At 40.8% G+C, this 20,917-nt stretch overlaps 1 protein-coding gene across 3 annotated transcripts in view; it reads right to left on the reverse strand.

The window, feature by feature from the left end:
• Positions 1-315: 315 nt before the first annotated feature.
• Positions 316-20,917, reverse strand: part of gabra3 (gamma-aminobutyric acid type A receptor subunit alpha3) — an 86,194-nt gene continuing 65,592 nt past the window's right edge. Inside the window, exons 5-12 of one of the 3 annotated variants that reach the window (XM_079566159.1) lie at positions 17,727-17,947; positions 13,714-13,796; positions 12,563-12,706; positions 10,805-10,957; positions 6,689-6,894; positions 6,354-6,389; positions 2,661-2,699; positions 316-2,518 (exon numbers count right to left, since the gene is read on the reverse strand). In XM_079566159.1, coding sequence (XP_079422285.1) covers positions 2,204-2,518; positions 2,661-2,699; positions 6,354-6,389; positions 6,689-6,894; positions 10,805-10,957; positions 12,563-12,706; positions 13,714-13,796; positions 17,727-17,947 — 1,197 coding nt within the window. In that variant the 3' untranslated portion in view covers positions 316-2,203. The remainder of the gene's footprint in view (positions 2,519-2,660; positions 2,700-6,353; positions 6,390-6,688; positions 6,895-10,804; positions 10,958-12,562; positions 12,707-13,713; positions 13,797-17,726; positions 17,948-20,917) is intronic. The other 2 variants (XM_079566160.1, XM_079566161.1) reach the window with 2 other exon arrangements.

A 20,917-nucleotide genomic window follows, 5' to 3' on the forward strand; every position in this document is an offset into this window, starting at 1 on the left:
TTTTGACAATTACATTCATTTGACACACAACAGAAGGTGGTGTTGAAAGTGTTATCCCTCTGTTTGTCATCCACAGACACTAAATGATATTCCTCATGCTCTGCATATCTTCACTTTGGACCAATACGGAAAGGACATATAGTAAGTATATACTGTACATTCAATTATGTTTTGAACATTTTACGTTTCTGTTGTGTGGCAAGTGAGGAATAGAGAAATTTGCACAGTGTGATCAGTCACCTTGTTTTCAAATATATTAAAACTGTGCAGAAGACACTTTAAGAAGTGGCTTTGTTTAAATAAATAAAACGTCAGTTTCTTTCTTTTTTTTTTTTACGTATCCCACATGACAACTGGCCTGGGGTGGTGCTAAGGAGACACGGGCACACAGCCAGCACAGCGGGTGTTTATGCACTACACTAGACCTTTGCTTAAATCTGTGTAAAGCCAAATGAGGGTAAAACACTTTCAGATCTTTGTGCCAGCCATAAATTTGCATAACATCAATATGCACCGGCCCTTTGCAGATGCGTGTTGATGGCAATGCTGCTGATGTCAGGGTGAGAGAGAGTGATGGGGTACACACACATTGGTACTAAGCCATAGTCAGTGTGACAAACAGCATTACTGGAGGCTGCAGACATATACGCACAGATTGTCATGCATTAACCTATGACTGATACATAGTACATGGTCAGGTTATTCACACAACTTTAGTCTGGCTACGACACTGTTCATACAATAATCTATGCTTACTACTCATACAGTCAATAGCATGTACTGTGGGAGGGGGTCAAACATAATATGATTAAATGAAAAAAGGAATTATAAACAGCATTAAAACAATCACATTGTTTAGAAAATACAAACACAAAGTAGACTTTCCAATGTGAAATCAAACTGAACTCTGTGATAACAGTTCTTCTATTTGAAGTGGGCATGCCGTCTCCTGTCTGATACTGGAGAACGCACTGTGGGATATGGTAGTCAAAGACCACAGAAAAGCACACACAGGGAAGGTACAACCAAATTACATAATGATTAAAAAATCAAATAAAGGGGATTTAAGGGAAAGTGCCTGTCTATCAGTAAATACCACTTTTTAAGTTGTTTTACTGCAATTTGGGGTTTCCGGTGAAACTTGCTCCATTTCACTCGAGTCTCAATGGGTTGATAGTTGACTTGAGGTAATGATAGGTTTATAAGACAACACAACATGATGGTTCCTAAAGATCCTTTAAATCGCCTCTTCCCATCTTCTCACAGACAGAGGTCTGTTAACCTGTCACTTTAATGGGTCATTTTACTCTTGGTTCCTGTGCCTAAAGGCCTTGGACGTGTGGAGCTTGACCATAGACACTGAGTCAGTCGACACCAGCGCATATTTACAGGGTATATACAAACAGACCTTTGTGCATTTGTGTGTCTTGTAATGAGTCAAAGCTGTTTTTATAGTGTGTGTCTGTAGTATTCACCAAGGCACTCTCTGTCGTTGAACATACTCAGCCAGTTAAAACAATAAAAATCACTGGACTAGAAAATGTACATGCACGCTCATGGGACATGAAACCAATTCCAGAAGAAACTGCATTTGGGCTGTTGTGATTCAGTGTGAGCTGGAGGCCTGACACTGATGATTATTAATAATGGTTCTATGGGACCATACAGGCTGCCCCTGGCTATTAATGCACGTAAAGCTGCCAGGGCTCTCTGGCATTCTCTGATGCGTCAGTGTCCTTTGTGTGAGTGGATGCATGTTAAGTGGATGGATGTCTTATAACCTTATTGGTGATAATGAGCTACAGTAGACTTTGACTGCATGCTTGCTGAAACTTATTACAAGCATTGTGCAAACAAGTCAAAACATAGTTGAAATACAAGTTGACTAATCCATAAAACAGCAAGCGATGTGTTACTGCAAAAAACACTTGTAAATTAACTACCATGACTGGACCAGAGCCTAGAGCAAAGTAATAAATGCTACACAAACCCAGTGGCATGAGAATGTGCTGTGTCCTTGTGTATCCAGTGTATGCTAACATTTCCATCTACATGGACGTGCAAAATATCAAATCCGTAAGAAAAGAGAAGTATTAAACACCCAAGCACACGTCCTTGAACGCTCACGCACACACGGTAAAATGGGATGAACTTGGCCTCCTGCAAACTCTATCTTTTGACCCACACTGTCGTTTGGGATTGGTCAGATTCCGTTTAGGTTGTTAGCCTTCATAATAGCTGGTTTTCTGTTAACATATGTGGCCCAGTAGCCTAGATTAAAGACAAAAAAAAGAACTGGGAAGATTATGCGTGAGATTTTGTCCACTATGCTGACTCGGTTGTAGGACTTTTTTGCCTCTGTGTAAGGGTCTTCCATTCCTTTAAAGAAGTGTTTGGCTGATGCTCCCGTGGCGCTCTTGGAAATGGTCGTCAAACCTTGGTCCTTGAGTGCGTAGGTCGTTCCTACAATGTTGAAGGTGTTGTTTGCTTTTTTGGTCAAAACCGCAGATTCTCGTCTCTGGAAAAAAGAGAGCAGTAAAGTAAAGGGTGTGAGGAGCTGTGGGACCAGTCTTCACTATACTTCCATTTGAACTCATAAAGAGGAAATAGAAGCAACACCACGAGACACGACACACACAAGAACAAAACAAAAGCCTAACCATATCTTTAATCCTGGCCATGTTAGCCTGAAACGGTTCCTGAAAAGAAAAGTAGAAAAGAAAAAAAGTTTACCAGGTATATTATATTGACCCAACTTATACACTACTATCACTGTCAGTTTCATTCTGCTTCATATACAGTACAATTATGGATTGGAGAAAAGGGTCAAGATAAAAAGTTCATAGCAAGGAAGTAGAATTAAATGTATTGTCTAAGTGCAGAGCCTGGCACCTGATAGTGCTAACAGTTGCAGCACAGAGCAGGATTTGAAACAGAATAACAACATTGGCTGTAAACATGTCTGACAAACGGGATCAATGGGAGCAGCCAGGCCTGTGCAGACACCACCTGAGACTGAACAAACAACACAAAGGCTGTGTGTGATAACACTAACTGGAGGAAGTGTCCTCCCCTCACTACCACAGGGAAATAATTATACTGTCTCTCATATTGTAATAGTAGGGCACACGCAATCTTATTTGCTAAATTGGTGCTCCCAGCCAAACTTGCTCCAGCAGAAGAACCTGTCAGCCTCTGAGTTTGCACTGCAATGTGAGGAGAAGAAGTAGGGCACCAAGATTGATCACCAGGCAGAGTTTTACTTTCTGGTGTGGCATGCAGTGTGCATCCCCCACAGTGGCCATGTCCAAACTTAAAGCTTTGTGAGTCATGCTCCAAAGTGCTTCACTTTCACAGCCCCTTGTTTGACTTTTGTTCAGGGCCAAGCTTCTGCTCTCGTCTTTCATCTTCCTTATAATTCACCTGTCCCTTCCTGATTTTAATAATCACGACATTCTCTACTGATGATCTAAAGACAGACACCCCCAAACACATCCATGACCTAATGTTCACTAAAGTCCACAGACACTCACAGTTAGAAGCACATGTGGCAGTGCATGTGATGAATGCCTTAAACATAAGCAGTGCCATTTATGCAAACAGGTTGTTAGAGGTAGGCATCACAGTGGGGTTAGTGAGCAGTAGTCAAGCTTTTGGTGACTGTGCACAAACGTGACAAGAAATATAGTGTTTAAAACAAAGAGTGGATATCCAGATAAGGTGATCCTTCATGCTTCACTGCAAAAAAATACCTTCTCTTGTGGCGTCGTTACAAAGATCCCTGACAGTCGTTTTTTTTTTTTTTAAACTAAGCACAGGAATAGTGAGCCTGGGGCTGCCTGAGGAGCTAAGTCTCCAGTCGATCAGTGTCATGGCAGTCACTGATACCCCCTTTATAACCACGCACTTTCCCAACATATCGATTCTGCTCATCTTGCACCATCTCGCCCCCTTTCCATCACTGACTGGCTTGTGTCAGCAGAAAAAAGACCACGACTAGTAGAATGTTTTATATGGCCTCGATCATGCGGCCCCTAAAGGCTTCAGTCCCCTGCATGAGTGATTTCTTTTCTCAAATAAAATGTTGAATCTTTGTTGTTAAAGGACAATCCATGTTTCCCTATGGAATTTGGAAACGGTTTAAAATGAAGTGGATTTATGCGTTAGATTATTACCAAGTTCCTTTATTTGTCTATTAAACTTTAGCCAAACTGTCCAGATGTTGCCTGTCAGCTGTCAGATCTTTATTGTCTGCTGTGTGGAGTATGTAACAATTCTTTCTCCTCTTTGTTGCATTAATTTACTCCTGTCTTTGTATTTTCTCATCTGCTTTGTCTCTGTATTTCACTCTATGCCTTGTTCTGCAGGTGTGAATCCACATGATAATACATCTGAACCCTGGCATTAGTCAGCTCAGCGATGAAAGCAGCACATAATACCTAACACTGTGGTGTACAATCATGTGTCTTGCAGTGCCAAGAATATAAGGCTTTTAATCTTACCAAACTCCCCACCAGCTAATTTCTATAATAAGCACACCTTCATCGCAGAAGGAAAAGCTAATTAGCTTCATCGTTTGTCAAGCTAAATCGTTAAGAGATGGGGAAAAAATGGTTTGGAAACTTCTTAAGCCCTAAAGTAAATGAGTTCCCATTGACTTGTCTTTTCATTTCTGCTCATGAGTAGAAAGAGGTGGGCTCTTTCGCTGCTGGCTCTGCCTTCCTGCCTATGAATACTGTAAGATATTTTCAGAAAGACATAGGTAAGATGTAAATTCTTTGAAAAATATGACTGCTTCTCTTAATTTCCCGCTCACAGAATCATGGTATATTAAGCTATATTCAGTGTAGCAGAGTTTAATGGTAAAAACTTGTCTCCCACAGTGACCCTTTTCTAGTTTTTTAACTATTATGACAACTGTATGCTCAGCTCGGCCCATTAAAATGACGCATCAAAAGAGAAGAAAAAAGCAAAAACCAAAATTGCCTCACTATGGCACTGTGTAACTGCAAATTTCCCTCATGGACTGAGACGTTGTGCGCCTGCCGATTTCAGGTCAGTCAATCACTCAGCATAAAATGTCAAGCTGTAAAAGTGTGTTCTAGCTTATGTTAGTCACAAAATACAGATTGTTGGCATGCTGTGATGCAGCAAAAGGGATGGACTCTGTAGCGAATAAGAGTTGGCATGGATGAAACAGCTCCAATAACCCAGTCTCATTCACCCGGGAAGAGGAGGAACGAATGGAGGACGCTTAAATTGGTTTCAGTGAAAAATATGACAGCACAATACCCAAAAGACCCCTCCTGAAAATTTAATTTTTGTTCTTTATTGTATTTGCCATGGAGCATTAGCCCATTATAGGCCTGAGAAATACGATATGGTTACACTCCAGTTAACAGCAATTAATTGTTGTCCTGAGTGTACCTTGTGTTGCTCTGAAAAGAAGATCAATGGGACTAAATAGCTAAATGGATGAAAAATAATGTAAAATGTTCCTTCGTACTCTGCCTGTGCGTCGCCAATTTTTGTATCGTGTTATGCAATTAACACATGCTTCTACGGTAATCAGAGTAAACCCTATAGGTGGTAACTTTAGCACAGCGAGTGAAAATATACTAAACAATAAAAAGAAAGTAAATGGAGTGTTTTGGGCGGAACAGATTAAAAGAGCAGCATGAGTGGTTGAATGATAAAAATCATGGATTGTGTTTGACCGTCATAGTCAGGTTATTGCGACTCGGGGGATATTCTCAAGTGTGACGTACTGTGTCCCACTTTCTCGAGCCGGACCTACCTTATTTTCCGTGCTTTTTTTTCTTTTTTTGTCACAGGCCTGGAGTCATTTCAGCTTTTTGCCATGGGGGCCGTCTCTCACCTCATTGTTTATCATCTTATCTCCCTAATCTGTTTCATTTGACAAGATCAGTCGTAGCATCACAGGAATATTGGCAAACTTCCACGCTGAGATTGTTCTGAGAGCTTGTCAGGTCAGGATTTATTTATGCGATTTCATCTCAGTTTCCGTTTGGGGAGCCAGAGACCCCGGCATCAGCATGTCCCAGTTTGAGTGCAAAAACTCCCTTCTGCTTGTTTTGAGATTATTACAGATACAAATGGCCCAGATGTCTCTATTTTAAAATATTCAATATATTTCAAAATGATTAAATACCACCCCCAAAATCTCCTCTTTGAAAAACACACTTCATAAAGGGCTGGCTATAATGGGTTTGTGCCTGTGGGAGTTTATCTGTTTACACTTTGGTTCGGGACTGTGCCTCAAACTTAAACCTGCCCTTGTTCTCAGACACATTAGCATTAAACTTATAAAGGACTTAACGAGGAAGACTTGCCTCTTTTTCAAATGTTGTCAAATCTCTTTCCTGTGGCTTTAAGAAACATCAAAAAATATGAGTCATCATCAGGCAGAGTTATGGGCAGTGTCTGGTCATATGAGTGTACGGTGTGCAGACAAGGTCAATGTGCTTTTTTTAAATCACTATGACATGTTTTCTCAGTAGCTGCTCCAGAAGGTTCAAGTTTCTGCATTAACCAGCTCGTCTATGGATTAAAGCAAATCAGAGAGTTTGCTGCTGAATTTATTTACAAAATAAATAAATAAATAGCCTGTGTTGCGTGTCTTCGTGTTGATTGATATTGCAGAATAATTTGAAATAGAGTGACTTACCCTAATTTCCATGCCCTCTCTTTTCCCATCCCATGCCCAGCTGCGCTTGGTGAAGTAGTTGACTGTTGCAAACTCAATCAATGCAGAGAAGACAAAGGCATAGCACACAGCCATGAACCAGTCCATGGCCGTGGCATAGGCCACTTTAGGGAGGGAGTTTCTAGCACTGATGCTCAGGGTGGTCATGGTTAGGACAGTGGTGACCCCTGAGGATGAAATCAGAAGATCAGTACGGGGAATAGAAGAACATAAAGCACAGCAGAATACAGAACATTCAATAACAAATCACTTCATTGTAGAGATTTTTCACACTTTTTTTTTTTTACTTTTTCCCCAATCAACAACTTCCAACTTGAGGAAGCTTTATCAAGAACACAAATCTCTACAATAAAATAAGACAACAGATGTTTTTGTATGCATTTACAGTTGGAAATTCACAAACAGTGGTAAAAAAGACCATTTGACAAGTTTCATGCAGAGATAGAGGACAGTGAACACCTGGATAGCAACACAGATATCAAAGAACAAGTGACAAAGCCCCAATGGCCCAAATTAATTAGTCTGAAAATGAGTCTCTCGAGAATGAATGCCAAAATGTCCAAGCTCATTACGCTCTGTGGCCTTCATACTCTGTCAGTGAACACATGAGTGATACCGTTACCCAACTGACCATAGAAAAGCAATCACCTTATATGTCAATTCGTCTCAATGTAGGCTAAAAATAATACACATTTTTATTTTGCTGTAGAAGCACAAGGTTGACTCTTTGGTGAAGGTCAGCGATTAAGAAAGAGATTGATGGGATCTATTTCCTCTCTATGTGACACTATAGATTTCTTTTTGTGGGTGACATTATGCGGAACAGATAAAATGAAGCTTTGGTTCAGCCAGGATATATTTAGAAAAGCGGAGACAATTTGAGGCCACAGAGCTGAGCTGAGTCTCAGACAAAAGAGGAAGGTATATATACTTCAAGTCATTTATTTGTCGGGCTGCAACTTCAGTATTTGACTAGTGATTATTTTTACTGCTTCTTCAATTTTTAAATACAGATTAAAATTAAAATTAAACTGAAGTCTTTAATAGTGGCTATGCGGTATTTGGTTATAATCACACATCTTGATCATTATTGTGCACTTTGTTGGTTAGAAAATGCTTTATTGACCTAAAAGGGCTTACACTTCCTCCCTCCCCCTTGCACCCCCTCGCTGTCAATATACAAAATAGAAAAGAAATGAAGTTTGCTGTTACGAAGCTTTGGGGATGATTCTGCCTGATAAACGACTTTTGTGTCATAAAGCCTTTGCATTTGCGGGTGCTCACCGGGAAGAGTTATGCTTATAATTATCCAGTTAATACAGGTCGTGACTCTATCGAAAACTAAATTAGTCATTGATTATTTGAAAGTTGCAATTAATCTGATTTGTTGTTGCTGCCCTTTCTATTTTTGATGATTGTAGCCAACCTTTTGAGGGAGCGCAGATCTATAATAAAACTTTGAAATGGCAAATGTGGCGGCCATCCTGCGTCTGTCTGATTCACCGAATTCAAACTGAAAGTAAGGTAAAAACAGAGACAAGTGAAAAAAGACTCTTGGAGTCCTGATAAAACTGGAAAGTCCATCTGTGTTTGACAGGACATAATTTTAATGTGAACATAAACATCAACCCCATCACTACTGAGTCGGTCTCTAATTTCTTTCAGATTTGTCGTACCTTTTTGAAGTAACTGTACTTTTGTAAGTCGTTTTTCATAGAGTACTTTTTACTTCTACTTGAGTAAATTTAGAAGAGGTATCTGTACTCTTACTTGAGAAAACAATATAGTAACTCCTGACACTGAGTAACAAATCTTCACATTGACACGTAAAATAGGTTTGTTTTCATAATTTTTTCATGATGAGTTCTTTTTATATATTTTATGGTATTTTCTTTCTAATATATAGAAATGTTCACATAATTGTATGGGTCTCATAATTTATGCCACTACTGAAACATGAATTAAACTTTTAATCGCCAACATTTTTTTTTGGTTTCTGTTTCATACTGAGTAAATATTTGGGCCACTACATTTTACTTCTACTTGAGTAAAATTATCTTTAAGTAACACTACTCTTACATGAGTAAATATTTGGGACACTCTACTAGGGGTGGGCAGCTCTAGGTACCTCACAATTCGATATGATACGCAATACAAGGCTCACGAAAACGATCTCACGATACGCCGATACTGCGATAATCGATATATTGCACATGAATAATATACATCCTGATTTTTGGAAATATGCGATTTTCAACTTTTATTTTAACATACTACATATTATTCATCATATACATTTGTTTCCATGTGCTTTGTACCCCTTTTTCTTAAAGGGACTATACAGAGTTTAATGTCCTGTGTGTAGAATGAGCCCAGACCTGTTCACCAGACGGCCTCTAAAATCCTGCACTGTCACTCAAAAAGGTGTTACTTCGGGTCTGAATTGCCGTCATGCATGAGCGTAATATAGTTACAGGTAAGACCTGAGGTGGCAGTAGTGATTATAAAAATGACCAACTTGCATCTAGGCCCTTTAAATGAATAAATTAACAACTGATCCCTGACTTACTGACTGGGTCTACTGATCTGTCAGTGACATCACTTCATTTGCATTTAAATATAGAACAAATCACAGTCACAGTCAAAAGGAATAAATCAACCCGAAATTCATCTTATTTACAATTATATAAACTATCATTAAAAGTAACATATTTGACAGTGTTTGGCCAAAGTTCTTAAAGTTGTAGCGCTGCCCTCTACTGTTCTGACTGAATTCTTGATCATTATTGGCCTCTATTGACTGTGAAATTAGTAGAGCCCTGCTACCTCATTAATATGCATTAAGTCGCACATTAATATGCATGATGTCATCAAAAGTATCAATATCAGAATAAAAAGGTATCGGTATCGTCCAGCGACATATTGAAACATTGATATATTGTCAAAATCCTACACTCTACCCACCCCTGGTATGGGTAAGTTAGTAGAAAGGTTCACTTTTATGAACAGAATTAAAAAAACAGAAGAGATGGTCGAACATAAAGTCAAATTAACAAAGTGTCTCCTATTAGTTTTACATGAGTTCTTGGGTAGAATGGACACTCACAATATGGTCGCCACACATGGTTAATTATTAGTTCTGATGGATTACCATGGCAACGTCCTGTCCATTGTGTTATAATAGATCTGCGGTAATGAGCCCCTTACTGAGAATATGACTCTGAGTAAAGGCTGTTAGTTCACGTCTGCTTGAGTTTTGCGTAACACTGAAAAGTTCACTTTCAAAATGGCAGTCCAGTTCATTATCATGCGCGGGGCCGCTTATCCAAGGGCCCTTCATCCGCACGTGTGTTTCCTCCCCTATTGTAATGCTAATTATCGCACAGGCATCGATAAGTAGGGGTTAGGGGCCACTCTGTAACTTATGCAGCAAAACAAAACAAAAAACTGGAGACGAGCAGGAAGGGCACATCACGTCTTGTCTATAATAAGTGAAAGCTGATCTAAGCAGACACAATGTTCTTGGCATGGAGTGAATAAATTACATGTTCAATAATAATGCGTTTCCACATTATTATTCAGTGTACAGAGAGGCTACGGTCAAGTGCACCACTGAACGTGACAAACAACAATAATTATACCATCATGGGCATTGTACCGCTTACCTGGTCTAAAAAAAAAATTCCCATTAGCATTTACGTTATGAAGTAAAAGCCTGGATAGGTTAAGCTGTGTCGAACAACACTGGTACCTCTCTAGAGTATAATAGTGGGGAGTTTTCCTGATGTATGGATGTGTGTGGACAAATGCTACTTTACATTTTTAGATAGGAGAGAATTGATCAAACAATAGAGATGATTTACGTTGAGAAAACACTTTTGCTGGTGGGAACTGTACACAAATACCAAGAATCTGTTTGTGAGTGAATGGTCTTTTACAGTTCTCAAAGCAGCCATTTCAGAGTCACTGTATACGTGCCCAGCGAGTCTGTTTAATTTCAAGTCTGTAATTGAGCGGCCCTGTTGAATGAATAATTGAGTATGTTAGGGTTGAACGAGGGGATAGTGTAGCACTCACCGAATACAGTCCGTGCGGGAACCGACTCCCTGTTTAGCCAGAAGGAGACCTGAGACAGTATGACAGTCATGATGCACGGGAGGTAGGTCTGAATCACAAAATAGCCAATTTTCCTTTTCAAATGGAAATATGTTGTCATCACTACATATTCTCCTGAGAGAGACAGAGGGGGGGAAAGAAGGAAAGACAGAGAGACACATTAATTAATGAAGCTCGGGGACGGCTGGGAATATAAAGCAAAATGGGGAAACTTGTGTGACTCCAGGAAAAAAGTGAAGCTCTGTCGTTTGTTAGAATAAGTGCAGGGGCTCTAGCTTGAGACGTGTTGTCATGTCAGGCGCATCTCCGAGGCTAAAGGAGATGATTTGTGATTTCCGGGCAAAAACGATGGGAATATTTTTAATAACTTTGGCTCAGACTGAATAACCAGTTCAATATATCTGCAGCGTGATGTGTTCCCTCTTTGCTTATTCCCCCTGTATCCCTGGGAGCACTCGATATTGAAGGCTTTCCTCCCGCACAGATCCGGCCACTGACGGCAAAAGCGCAAAGACAGAGTTCACGGCCGCGCAGCAGCAGCTCTCATTGCCATGCCTGTAATCTGCGCCGCTCCGATATGAGAAAACAGCGGCTCGTTCCCCGAGGTGTTGTTTTTCCTGAGCAGATTCTAACCGGAGCTGAACTGGCTCAAAGTCCCGCTGTTCCCTCTGCTCTTTTTCTTAAAACCCCATCAGGTTTAAAACGCGGCTAAAGCTGAGATTTTGTTAGCCACTTCTTTTTATGAAGGGTATCATCTCAACTCCTCTGTGGAATGTTCGCACTTGTCTGAGACTTTAGTCGGCCTTGTTCTTTTGAAGCTCCTGACATTAGGTTTGCTCCACGAGGCACCAGTACAATAAAGATCGGCTCAAAACAAAATGATCTCTATGGGGCTCTGTGGGTGCAATTATTTCAACAGCTGCTCATGTCACTTTGCGCTTCCTGTGAAAAAAAGGCCAATGCTGTCTGGTAATCCTTTTGATGATTCAGTTCAGTTCAGTGTGCAAAAAAAAACAACAACACAAAACAACAGTGGATGTCTGACCGATTTCTCTGTAGCTGCATGAGTGCACAGACATGCTGCTCTCTGTTATCTCTCCCAATGGGAAAACAGGCCAACATACTTATGACCGAGGCGTTTGTTCCTAGCGCTCAGAATCAGGGGAGGAAAAAAAACAACATCTTTTGTGTTGCTGATTATTATAGACATTTAGTTTTGCTGCATTGCCAGAAAGTACATTGCTGTGTTGAATTGCGATTGGTTAGTGGCGTCTCTCCATATCAAGCAGTTCATACTGTGATACCAGATCCTCCACATCTGTAATCTTCAGCCTCGGTGGGGGAATTAACGGCACTGTTTTGATTGAGTGTGACAGATAAAAGGCTTTATGAGGCGTCTCTCGGTAGGAGTAATTCAGATCTAATAAATATGTAATCCATAATACAGGGTTGCACGATTTTTATGTAAATATGTACGTATGATTCATTGAAAAAGGCTCTGAGACTCGGATATGTGGCGGTGGTGTAAAGCATTTGGGTGTTGGCCTAAATTTAGATCTAAATTCTGAACAACAGAGTCTAAATCCAAATGACAGAGACTTCAGAAAGACATTTATGCAGAAAACCTTCAAAAGGAGGTGATATTTTTGGAGAGATTCGTGTGCTTTAAAATGCTAATTGTGTTTTAATGATTGATGATGATGAAGCGCCTCTCTGTACCTGTGCTGGAGCTGATGGTCTCTTTGCCAATGACGTGTCCCAGTAAGTCGTACTGGTTGAGTCTGGAGCCGTCCTCCGCCACCGCCACCGACCGCTCGTCTCCCTGAGTCCACAGGTAAATCACCTCGTTGTTGGTGTAGGCGTCTGTAAAAACATTTAGATTGTTGAAATGCTTGGACCTAGATGCTGACAGTAAACTAGGACTGTTGTATTGCAGTATGAGCAAATAAAATTACATGAAAATAATATAATATATATAAAGTGGAGTTCATGTTCTAGTCCTCCTGTCCTATTAGACAGGGCAGTAGAGCGTAAAAGAGGAGAAGAGTTGGCTTTTAGCAAATTTTGGAAGGTGGGAATCAAAACACGACTAAAACCTTAGCAAAAGCATTGCGGTCATGATTTTTATTCCTTAAAATTCCATCCATCCATCCATCCATCCATCCATCCATCCATCCATCCATCCATCCATCCGTCCGTCCATCCATCCATCCATCCATCCATCCATCCATTTTCTTCTGTTTTTTCCATTGCCGGGTCACATTGCACCAGCCCCCTATGGCTCCCCCTGCAGGTGGTGGGCCTGTTGGTCTCTCATAAGGAGCTTCTGAACCGCTCTTTGTCTGACCCGTCACCTAGGACCTGTTTGCCATGGGAGACCCTACCTGAGGCACAAAGCCCCCGACAACAGAGCTCTCAAGATAATTCAGGTTCTCAAACCCCTCCACCACGTTAAGGTGGAAGTTCCAGGAGGGGTTAAAATTACATATAAAGTAATATTTACATATAAACTAACAGACAATCTGCCCCAATGAAGACTGGAGAGAGGTCGAAACATGTTGGTCCTGTTCTACACAAAAGTGACTCGGACCTGAAGTGTCTTTATTTGCAATGTACTTGTTTTATAAACAAGCTTTGGGGCCCCCTAAGCTGCCTATGAGCCCCACTTCCCAGAACAGCCTCAGACCCCACTTTGGGATACTCGGGACTAGGCACATCATGTTTATTGTTTTCAGAGCAAAACTACAGTTGTCTGTGTTCTGTCCATATTTTTGTGTGTGTACTTTACAGAGCATAGCTTCAAGGCTTACAGTGAAGCACTGTCTTTGCGTCTTGGGACCTATATCTAAGTCTCAACTTGGTTTACTTACAACTTCCAAACTTCAGGGGACAGGCGTGTGCATCCATTGGGAAATCCTCCAGGTGCATCGGGCATTCGGCGTGAATAGTCAGTCTGAAAGTAAAGGCAGAGGCATGAGCACAATGTGAACAAACCATTACGACACTTGGGGAAAACATACAGCTCTTTTACAGGGCCTAAAATTGTCCAGGAGTTGTTCCCAAATGCCTTAAGCAAAATATAGCCTACTGTCGTGCATTTCATGTGTGGACACAAAGGGGAGGTTTTGTATAAAATCTGTATGGAGGTAATTGGCTCATTAATCTTGATTTGAAATTCTCAGGTGTTTAGGCACTGAACGCTATCATGATCAATATGAAAGGTGAGCTCTGTGCTGTGCCTTTGTGTGACTCTGTTGTCACAGCGGAAATTATAGATTTGGACTAATTGGCGCCTCATTTGGGGAGAGACCTGGTCCCCCGGTGCTGCGCTCAGACGGCCCACTGCTTCATAAGGCTCTGAATATTGGCTGTTAGTGTCTGGATATGGCTCAGTGTCTGCATCTGAATGTGTGAGCACAGAAGATTGACACCCTTCCTGGCACTGTCAGTCATGACAAAGATAAAGTGCCTCTGGATTAAAGGCCTGAGGGATTTAATAAAATGTGCTCTTGAAATAGTGTTTACTATTTCACCCATAACATTTTAATCAAGTTTGGTTTCACAGTTCAAAGCCAGCATAAATTTACAGACGATAAGTAGATTAAATCAGAATCAGAGTAGGTTGTATTGCCTTTGTCAGTGAACAGCTTCACAAACTTGAATTTTCTTTGTTGCAAATGAACTGCAAATTAGGTTACATATATACAGTTCTTTACTGCACAGTGAACAATGGACACTACCGTTTGTTTAGACCGGATATCTGGCTGTCCTTCAGATCTAAAGAATGTCGACATTTCTTTGTTTCTCATTTGTAACCCTAGAGCCAAGTTTAAGTTTTTCAACAAACTACACTAAGTGGAAAAATGTCACCACACTCATTCGCTGTGAGATTGTTTCAATGAACTTCTGCACTGACAGAATATCCAGTGTTGTGTTAATTTTTCACCAAGATCTTGTATTGATGATGGGAGAGTGTGACCACTGTTCAAAGCCTTCTCCAGCACATCCCAAAGATTATAAATGGGGCTAAGATCTGGACTCTGTGCCCAATCCATGTGTGAAAATGATGTCTCATGCTCCCTATATTATGTATTGCCACCTTGGAATATACCCGTGCCATGAGGGAAGAAGGAATCCGTAGGTGGAATAACCTGGTCATTCAGGATGTTCTGATCTCATTCTTTGTGCACATAGTGTTGCTGAACCGAGACAGCAGCAATGTGTTAAATCCAGAAGGTTTATGGTCTGGCAATGTATTTACTTTGTAAATTAAAACCTCATATTTCCCGGCTGGTTCTGGCATCAGGTTATGATGAGGTTACGTGAATAATTGTGTATTCTTGCCATTCTGTAGCCATTTTTCACTATCATGACTAATAAGTGCCTCAGTCACTGCACAAATGAATGATTTGAAGCTGTATTGTGTAACATAAATCACACAGAGGCACAGTGCATCACGCCACACTCAAATGCCAGTTAATTGGCTAATTTCATGATGACAAAATGTTTTAGTCTTACAAATGTCAATGCCTGACTCAATCCTCGTCTAATCTCAGTGTTGGGCATGTTAGACGTATGATCTGTGCTTTTCGTTAAAGATCGTGGTAAATGATTGAACGGATTCAGTAAGATTCAAGACACTAATAATTACATGGCATTTGAATAATTGTACAGAACATGCGAAGACCTTTATCAAAATGTTACAGTGTCTCTGAGCGGGAGGTTACAGAAGTCAGTTTTGTCATATCTGAATCATCCTTTGAGCTTTGATTGTCCTAATTAAGAGGAAATACTACCACCATTACAGCGCAGCTGAGGATGTAAATGGCCTCTTTATCGAGCGATTTAATTTCTAAGAGGGAAAAGATGGCGAGTAGCTCGTGTGAGAGTAGTTTGTCTAAGAGGAGCAAAACCGCCGCAGCTTTGTCAGACGGTAACAGCTCCCCTCTTTTTTTTTGGGGGGGGGGGGAGAAAAATGATGATGCAACCTCCCAGGATACAGGCCTTCGGAGCATTTGTCAGTTCGGATGCTGCAGACGTGCTGATTAAACGGATTTACCCAATTGTTCAGTGAGAAACGCCAATCACCGCCGAGGAGAGAAGCACCTCACACTGAATGCTGTGAAAATATGATGATATGATTCTGTAGCGCGTTTAAGGCTTCAATATATGTTGAGCATTAGTCATTTTTCATTCTCTGGCTTGATATTTAATATAAGAAGGACCTTGTAGCGCAGCCGTAGTGTTTGATTCCTCCCAGGCCTTGGCAGAATCGCTACTGCGTTGAATTTACTCATGTGGGACCACGAAATGGAATTCTTTTACTATTTCATGTTAGCCCTTGGAAATCAATACTGACCTTGTGGCTGCGCTTCGTGAGAATGATTTTCAACACTGTCTCAGGGCGGCTTTAAGGCACCAACACAAAGGATGTTAATGTTTGTTTTGTTTTATGTAGATCAATTCTTTTTGCTTGGGGAACTTAATGAATTATGACTTCAGATTAAAAAAGTGATATTGAATGCCATCTGAATATAGCTAGTAATTTCTAGTAATCTTTTTTATGATTTTATGGTTTTTGAAGGATTTTTGTAATGGAAAATCTGACCCTTCCTTCACTGCCTCAGGGCAACCGGTCAGGGGCAGTGAGTGACCGCAGTGCAGCGCTGGGGGACGTATCTCCAGATCTCTGGGCCTGTTTTGTTTGGATGGGGGGAACTGCAGACAAACTCCACACAAACGACGTCAACTCTCAAGTTAAGGGGTGTGACACGGAGATAAAGAGGGAATCTGAGACCAAAAGAAGTTGGGAACCACTGATAAATCGCTTCAATCTAAGTCAAATCATGCCTGAAGTACTTAATTCACATAGTCTTAATAGTTCTACCGACTTTGGTTGTTTCTTCTCCTTCTGAACTTCCTGAGTTACTGTATATAAACCTCTACATTTTAAACAGTTTTGCTCAAAGTGTGTTCTTTGCAGCGCCATGAAGTAGCAAATGACGCTGATTTCTCATTTGTGTTTAACCTCTTAACACCCACCTTAACCGAGCCGATTTTGTTTGGCATTACCCAAATACAAGCTTCTTGAAAAAAAAAAGCATCAAAATGGCGACAAAACAAGATGAAAACTGAGATAAAAATGACGATGAAAATGCAAAAAACAAAAAGGTGGCAAAAACAAGATGAAAACACAAAAACAAGACTGACACAACAAAAACTAACGAAAACATTATAAAAAAGGAACAAAAAGGTGACGAAAACGCAACAAAACAGTCACAAAAAAATGACCACAACACAACAAAAACACAAGGAAAAAGATCCATTTAGTTTCGTGGGTCTTAGCTTTCAAATGAGGCACTGGCCTATAGTTTATAAGAGGCTTTTGGGTAAAGCCAAACTGGAGAAAATGAGCTCCGTTAAGGCGGGGGTTAAGAGATTAATAAGTCATCCCCACTGCTAGGCCTGTCATGATAATTACTAAATCGACTTCAATAAGTAACAGATAAACGATACATTTTTGGGCTCAATATTTATCGTCTGTACATTTATTAGCATTTTCCCCTGATTTTTTCTTGTAAAACCTTGATTTCTAACAGAAGCAAATTGAGTTACATTATGTTTCATGTTTATTCCAGCTTGCGTAGTATTTTAGGATATGATTATGCACTTTTAGATCAAAGGTTTACTGTCATTTTTATGCCAGAGAGTGGACAGTGTCAGTAATATCGTTTATCGCGATACTTTCCTGCCTCAATATATCGAACTTCAAACTTGTTATCATGACAGGCCTACCCACTGCTGCCTCTAGAGGGAGCCCCAGGCGAACTCCTCACCAGCCCTGGCCACTTTTAAGTTTCTCATCATGATCATAGTGTCTAACCTCATAGTGTAGAGCAGCGTGCCATTGTCCACTAGCCGCAGCAGCTTGTTCGGCGTTGTCATGTTGTGGGCCACGGATTTCTTGCCGTTGTGAAAGAACGTGTCCGGCGTCCAGATCTTACTGGCCAGCAGGTTATTTAGAGGCAGGATCTGCATGGGTCCATCAAACTTGAGCCTCTCGTCTCTCCAGCTTTGGCGAAAGAACACGTCGATGGTGTACTCCTGGAGGACACAGAGGCACAGGACGATAAAGACAGTGACATTTACACGTGACGCTTCAGCACTCGGGTATTTTTCACAGCTAAATAATTAAGGAAGTGAATGACAAAGAAACAGAGCCAAACAACATTATGTTTGATACTGTATACGTTTTTGTTTAGAGATGCAAAATAGGACTTTCCACAAGCAAGCAAAGGGTCATCGTAATGATATTGACTGATAATACTCGATTATTTTACAATCTTCAGAAACCTTTCAGCGTTTTGCATTAGCATTTGTTCCTTTCTCCGTCTGGGAACCGGAGGCAGACTGCTAGAGATGTGAATGCCAGTCTGGCGCAGTTACACAACATACACACACAAGCCAAGTGGATGATGTGTCTTGCCCAAGGACATTACAGCATGACCCGGCAGCAGGGATTCAAGTAGACAGACCTCTGGGTTCGTAGTTGGCTCGCAGCTCCAGTCTGAGCCGCTGCCGATTTTCCCCCCGCACTGCAAAACTACAGTACTTTGAGTCCAATTTAATTTTACTGTTCCAAGACAGGGGCCAGTTCCTTGAGTTGAGGTCTGCTTGAAGTTTCATTCCTTGTTTCGTAGCAACAGCTCTAGGTTTATTTGATGCATATTGTGCCTGTGCTTTGATGTGAAACTCGCATAGGAATAAGCTGTCCGTGTGTAGCGCCGCATTTTCATTATTGGTAATCAATGAAAGTACACCAGATGTGCACGGTGAGCGAGTGGGCGCCTCCGCAGTGCCTCACCTTTGTGCTTTTCCCCCCACGACGGAGCGAGCACAAAACAGATGAAGCCATTTCTCAGCGGCCGTAACAACAGGAAGTCGAGCGGGCGTACGGCATTCGCTCAACGCTGATGTGTTGTGCTCCTCCAAACTAGCACTGGAGGGGAGTCCGCTGATTGATGCCATTGACCCGCTGATGGCCCGCAAACGTACATGACTACAAAACAATTGCACTGCATCTGTCCCTTTAATAAAGCCCACAGAGAGCTGCAGCGACAGAAAACAGCGCAACCTTATGACAGGGAAGACTTCACGGTTCGTAGTTTATGTGGATTCCCACCTTAAGGAGTTTTTCTACTGTGCCATTAATCTGCCCTCGCCTGCATAAATCAATACAGCTTTTGTACCGTCTCCAAAACAAACTGATTCAGATTCCAGTCGTCGCTTAAAACATCAACTCTTAGCTGTTGTCCTCAAGTGGTTGTAATCTGCAAAACTATTACTTTTTAAGCTGTGTAAACACTGCATTATCCGGCGCTTTTAAGTACAGTTGTTTGGTTCGGAGATACAAGACCCGGCAAGTATTTGGCCCTAGAGCAGTGTTGTACATTCAACACATGCATTTTTAACGTGTTAAGGTTGTTTTACCACTATCAGCGTGTAGCACACTGCGTTCATCTTTGACTATGCTAATATTATCCGCATGGCTTTGACTGTGTAACATTGCCTCTTCCACCAAAGCAGACTCAAGGTCACGGTAATGACGTACAAAGCAGCCAGTGTCGACACTCGGACACGCTCCTCCATATGGTGATTTATTGACTGTGTCCTGTTTGTCTTTGGCTAAAAGTTTTCATTAGTCTCATGTAGAACTGTCATAATTATTATGATATTGACTTATCGTTATATATATGACAGACAAACTCAGTATTTATCAAAAGTACATTTAGTTCCTTTTCTTCCTGATAAGTTTGTCTATTTTTGTAATACTTGAACAAACCGTTTCTTTATTGTCATGTGTTATTGAAACTATGTTAATACATACTTTTAAAACATGAGATTGCTTTGATTTACATTTTTTTAGTTGGTTTCGATGGCATAAAATGGTCTTCAATAATATCGTCTATCGCAATTTATTCTTGCCTCATTATATCGAACATAAGATTCGATTATTATTATTATTAGCACGAGTTTAATATGGAAGCTGGAAGCAGTTACACGTATGACCTGAGGGGGCAGTAGTGAGTATAAAATGGCCAACTTGCATCTAGCCCCTTTAACAGCTGCATATGAAAGCATATTAGCGAGCAGGTATTTGACACATTTCTTTTCTGTTGCCAAATCGCATCTGTGTAAAATGCTACTAACCATTAAACACTTGGCCCATCGTCAGGAATCATCATCTGCCTGTGTGTTTCCTTTGGACAGGGATATCCCATAAAAATGGCAATATTCATCTAAAGGCCAAGAAGGGAAAGTGTCGCCAGCTATCATAGGAAACAGTTCCTGGATGCCTGAGAGCCTACACAAAAAAATATAGTCAACTGGCCTGATGGGACAGTCTGCTCCAAAGCCAGCTGGTAATTCTCCAAAGGTTGTGATTGATTTCTCCTTGATAGAGATGTTTGGGGAGTAGCATTTACTCAGTTGTCACAAAGCTGTAAGTCAGGGGTCTTGAGCTCATCTGGAGCAGACCGGGGGCCAAAAATGCAAAAACAGTGTTGGTCTGGGGCGGCAACAGCCTTTTTTATAGAGTTAATTAAACTTTTTATTATTTGCTAGTATGCTTTCAAATAAGAAAATTTTAAAAATCCCTATCTGTACATTATTTAAGCTTTCAGGGTTTATTTGTTGAGCTAATTTAGAAATGACAAACTCACGCAGTTAGTGTTTTTGTAATAGTCTCATGTTTGCTAATAATTAATGTGTTAGTAATCACTGATACCGTTACCTGACTGTGTTTCTTAAAGAGGTATTGTGCTTTTTTCAGCCACATAGCACCAGTCTATAGCACACTACAATGATGACGAAACCTTCTGTTGGTCTGTCAATGCAGTAGATTAGAATAACTGCCTTGTATAAAATTGCTCTTTCAAAATGGCGGTAGCAAATTGCTTGAAATAGGCCTCTGTCTCTTTAAGAACCTCTGACCCTTTCCGACACGCCCCCTCCACACGCTGTGTGTGGCATCACAACACTTCGCTCGTTTTTCTCCACAGTATTGAAACTACG

This window comes from Gobius niger (assembly GCF_951799975.1).
Source record: "Gobius niger genome assembly, chromosome: 11".
Lineage (NCBI taxonomy): Eukaryota > Metazoa > Chordata > Actinopteri > Gobiiformes > Gobiidae > Gobius > Gobius niger.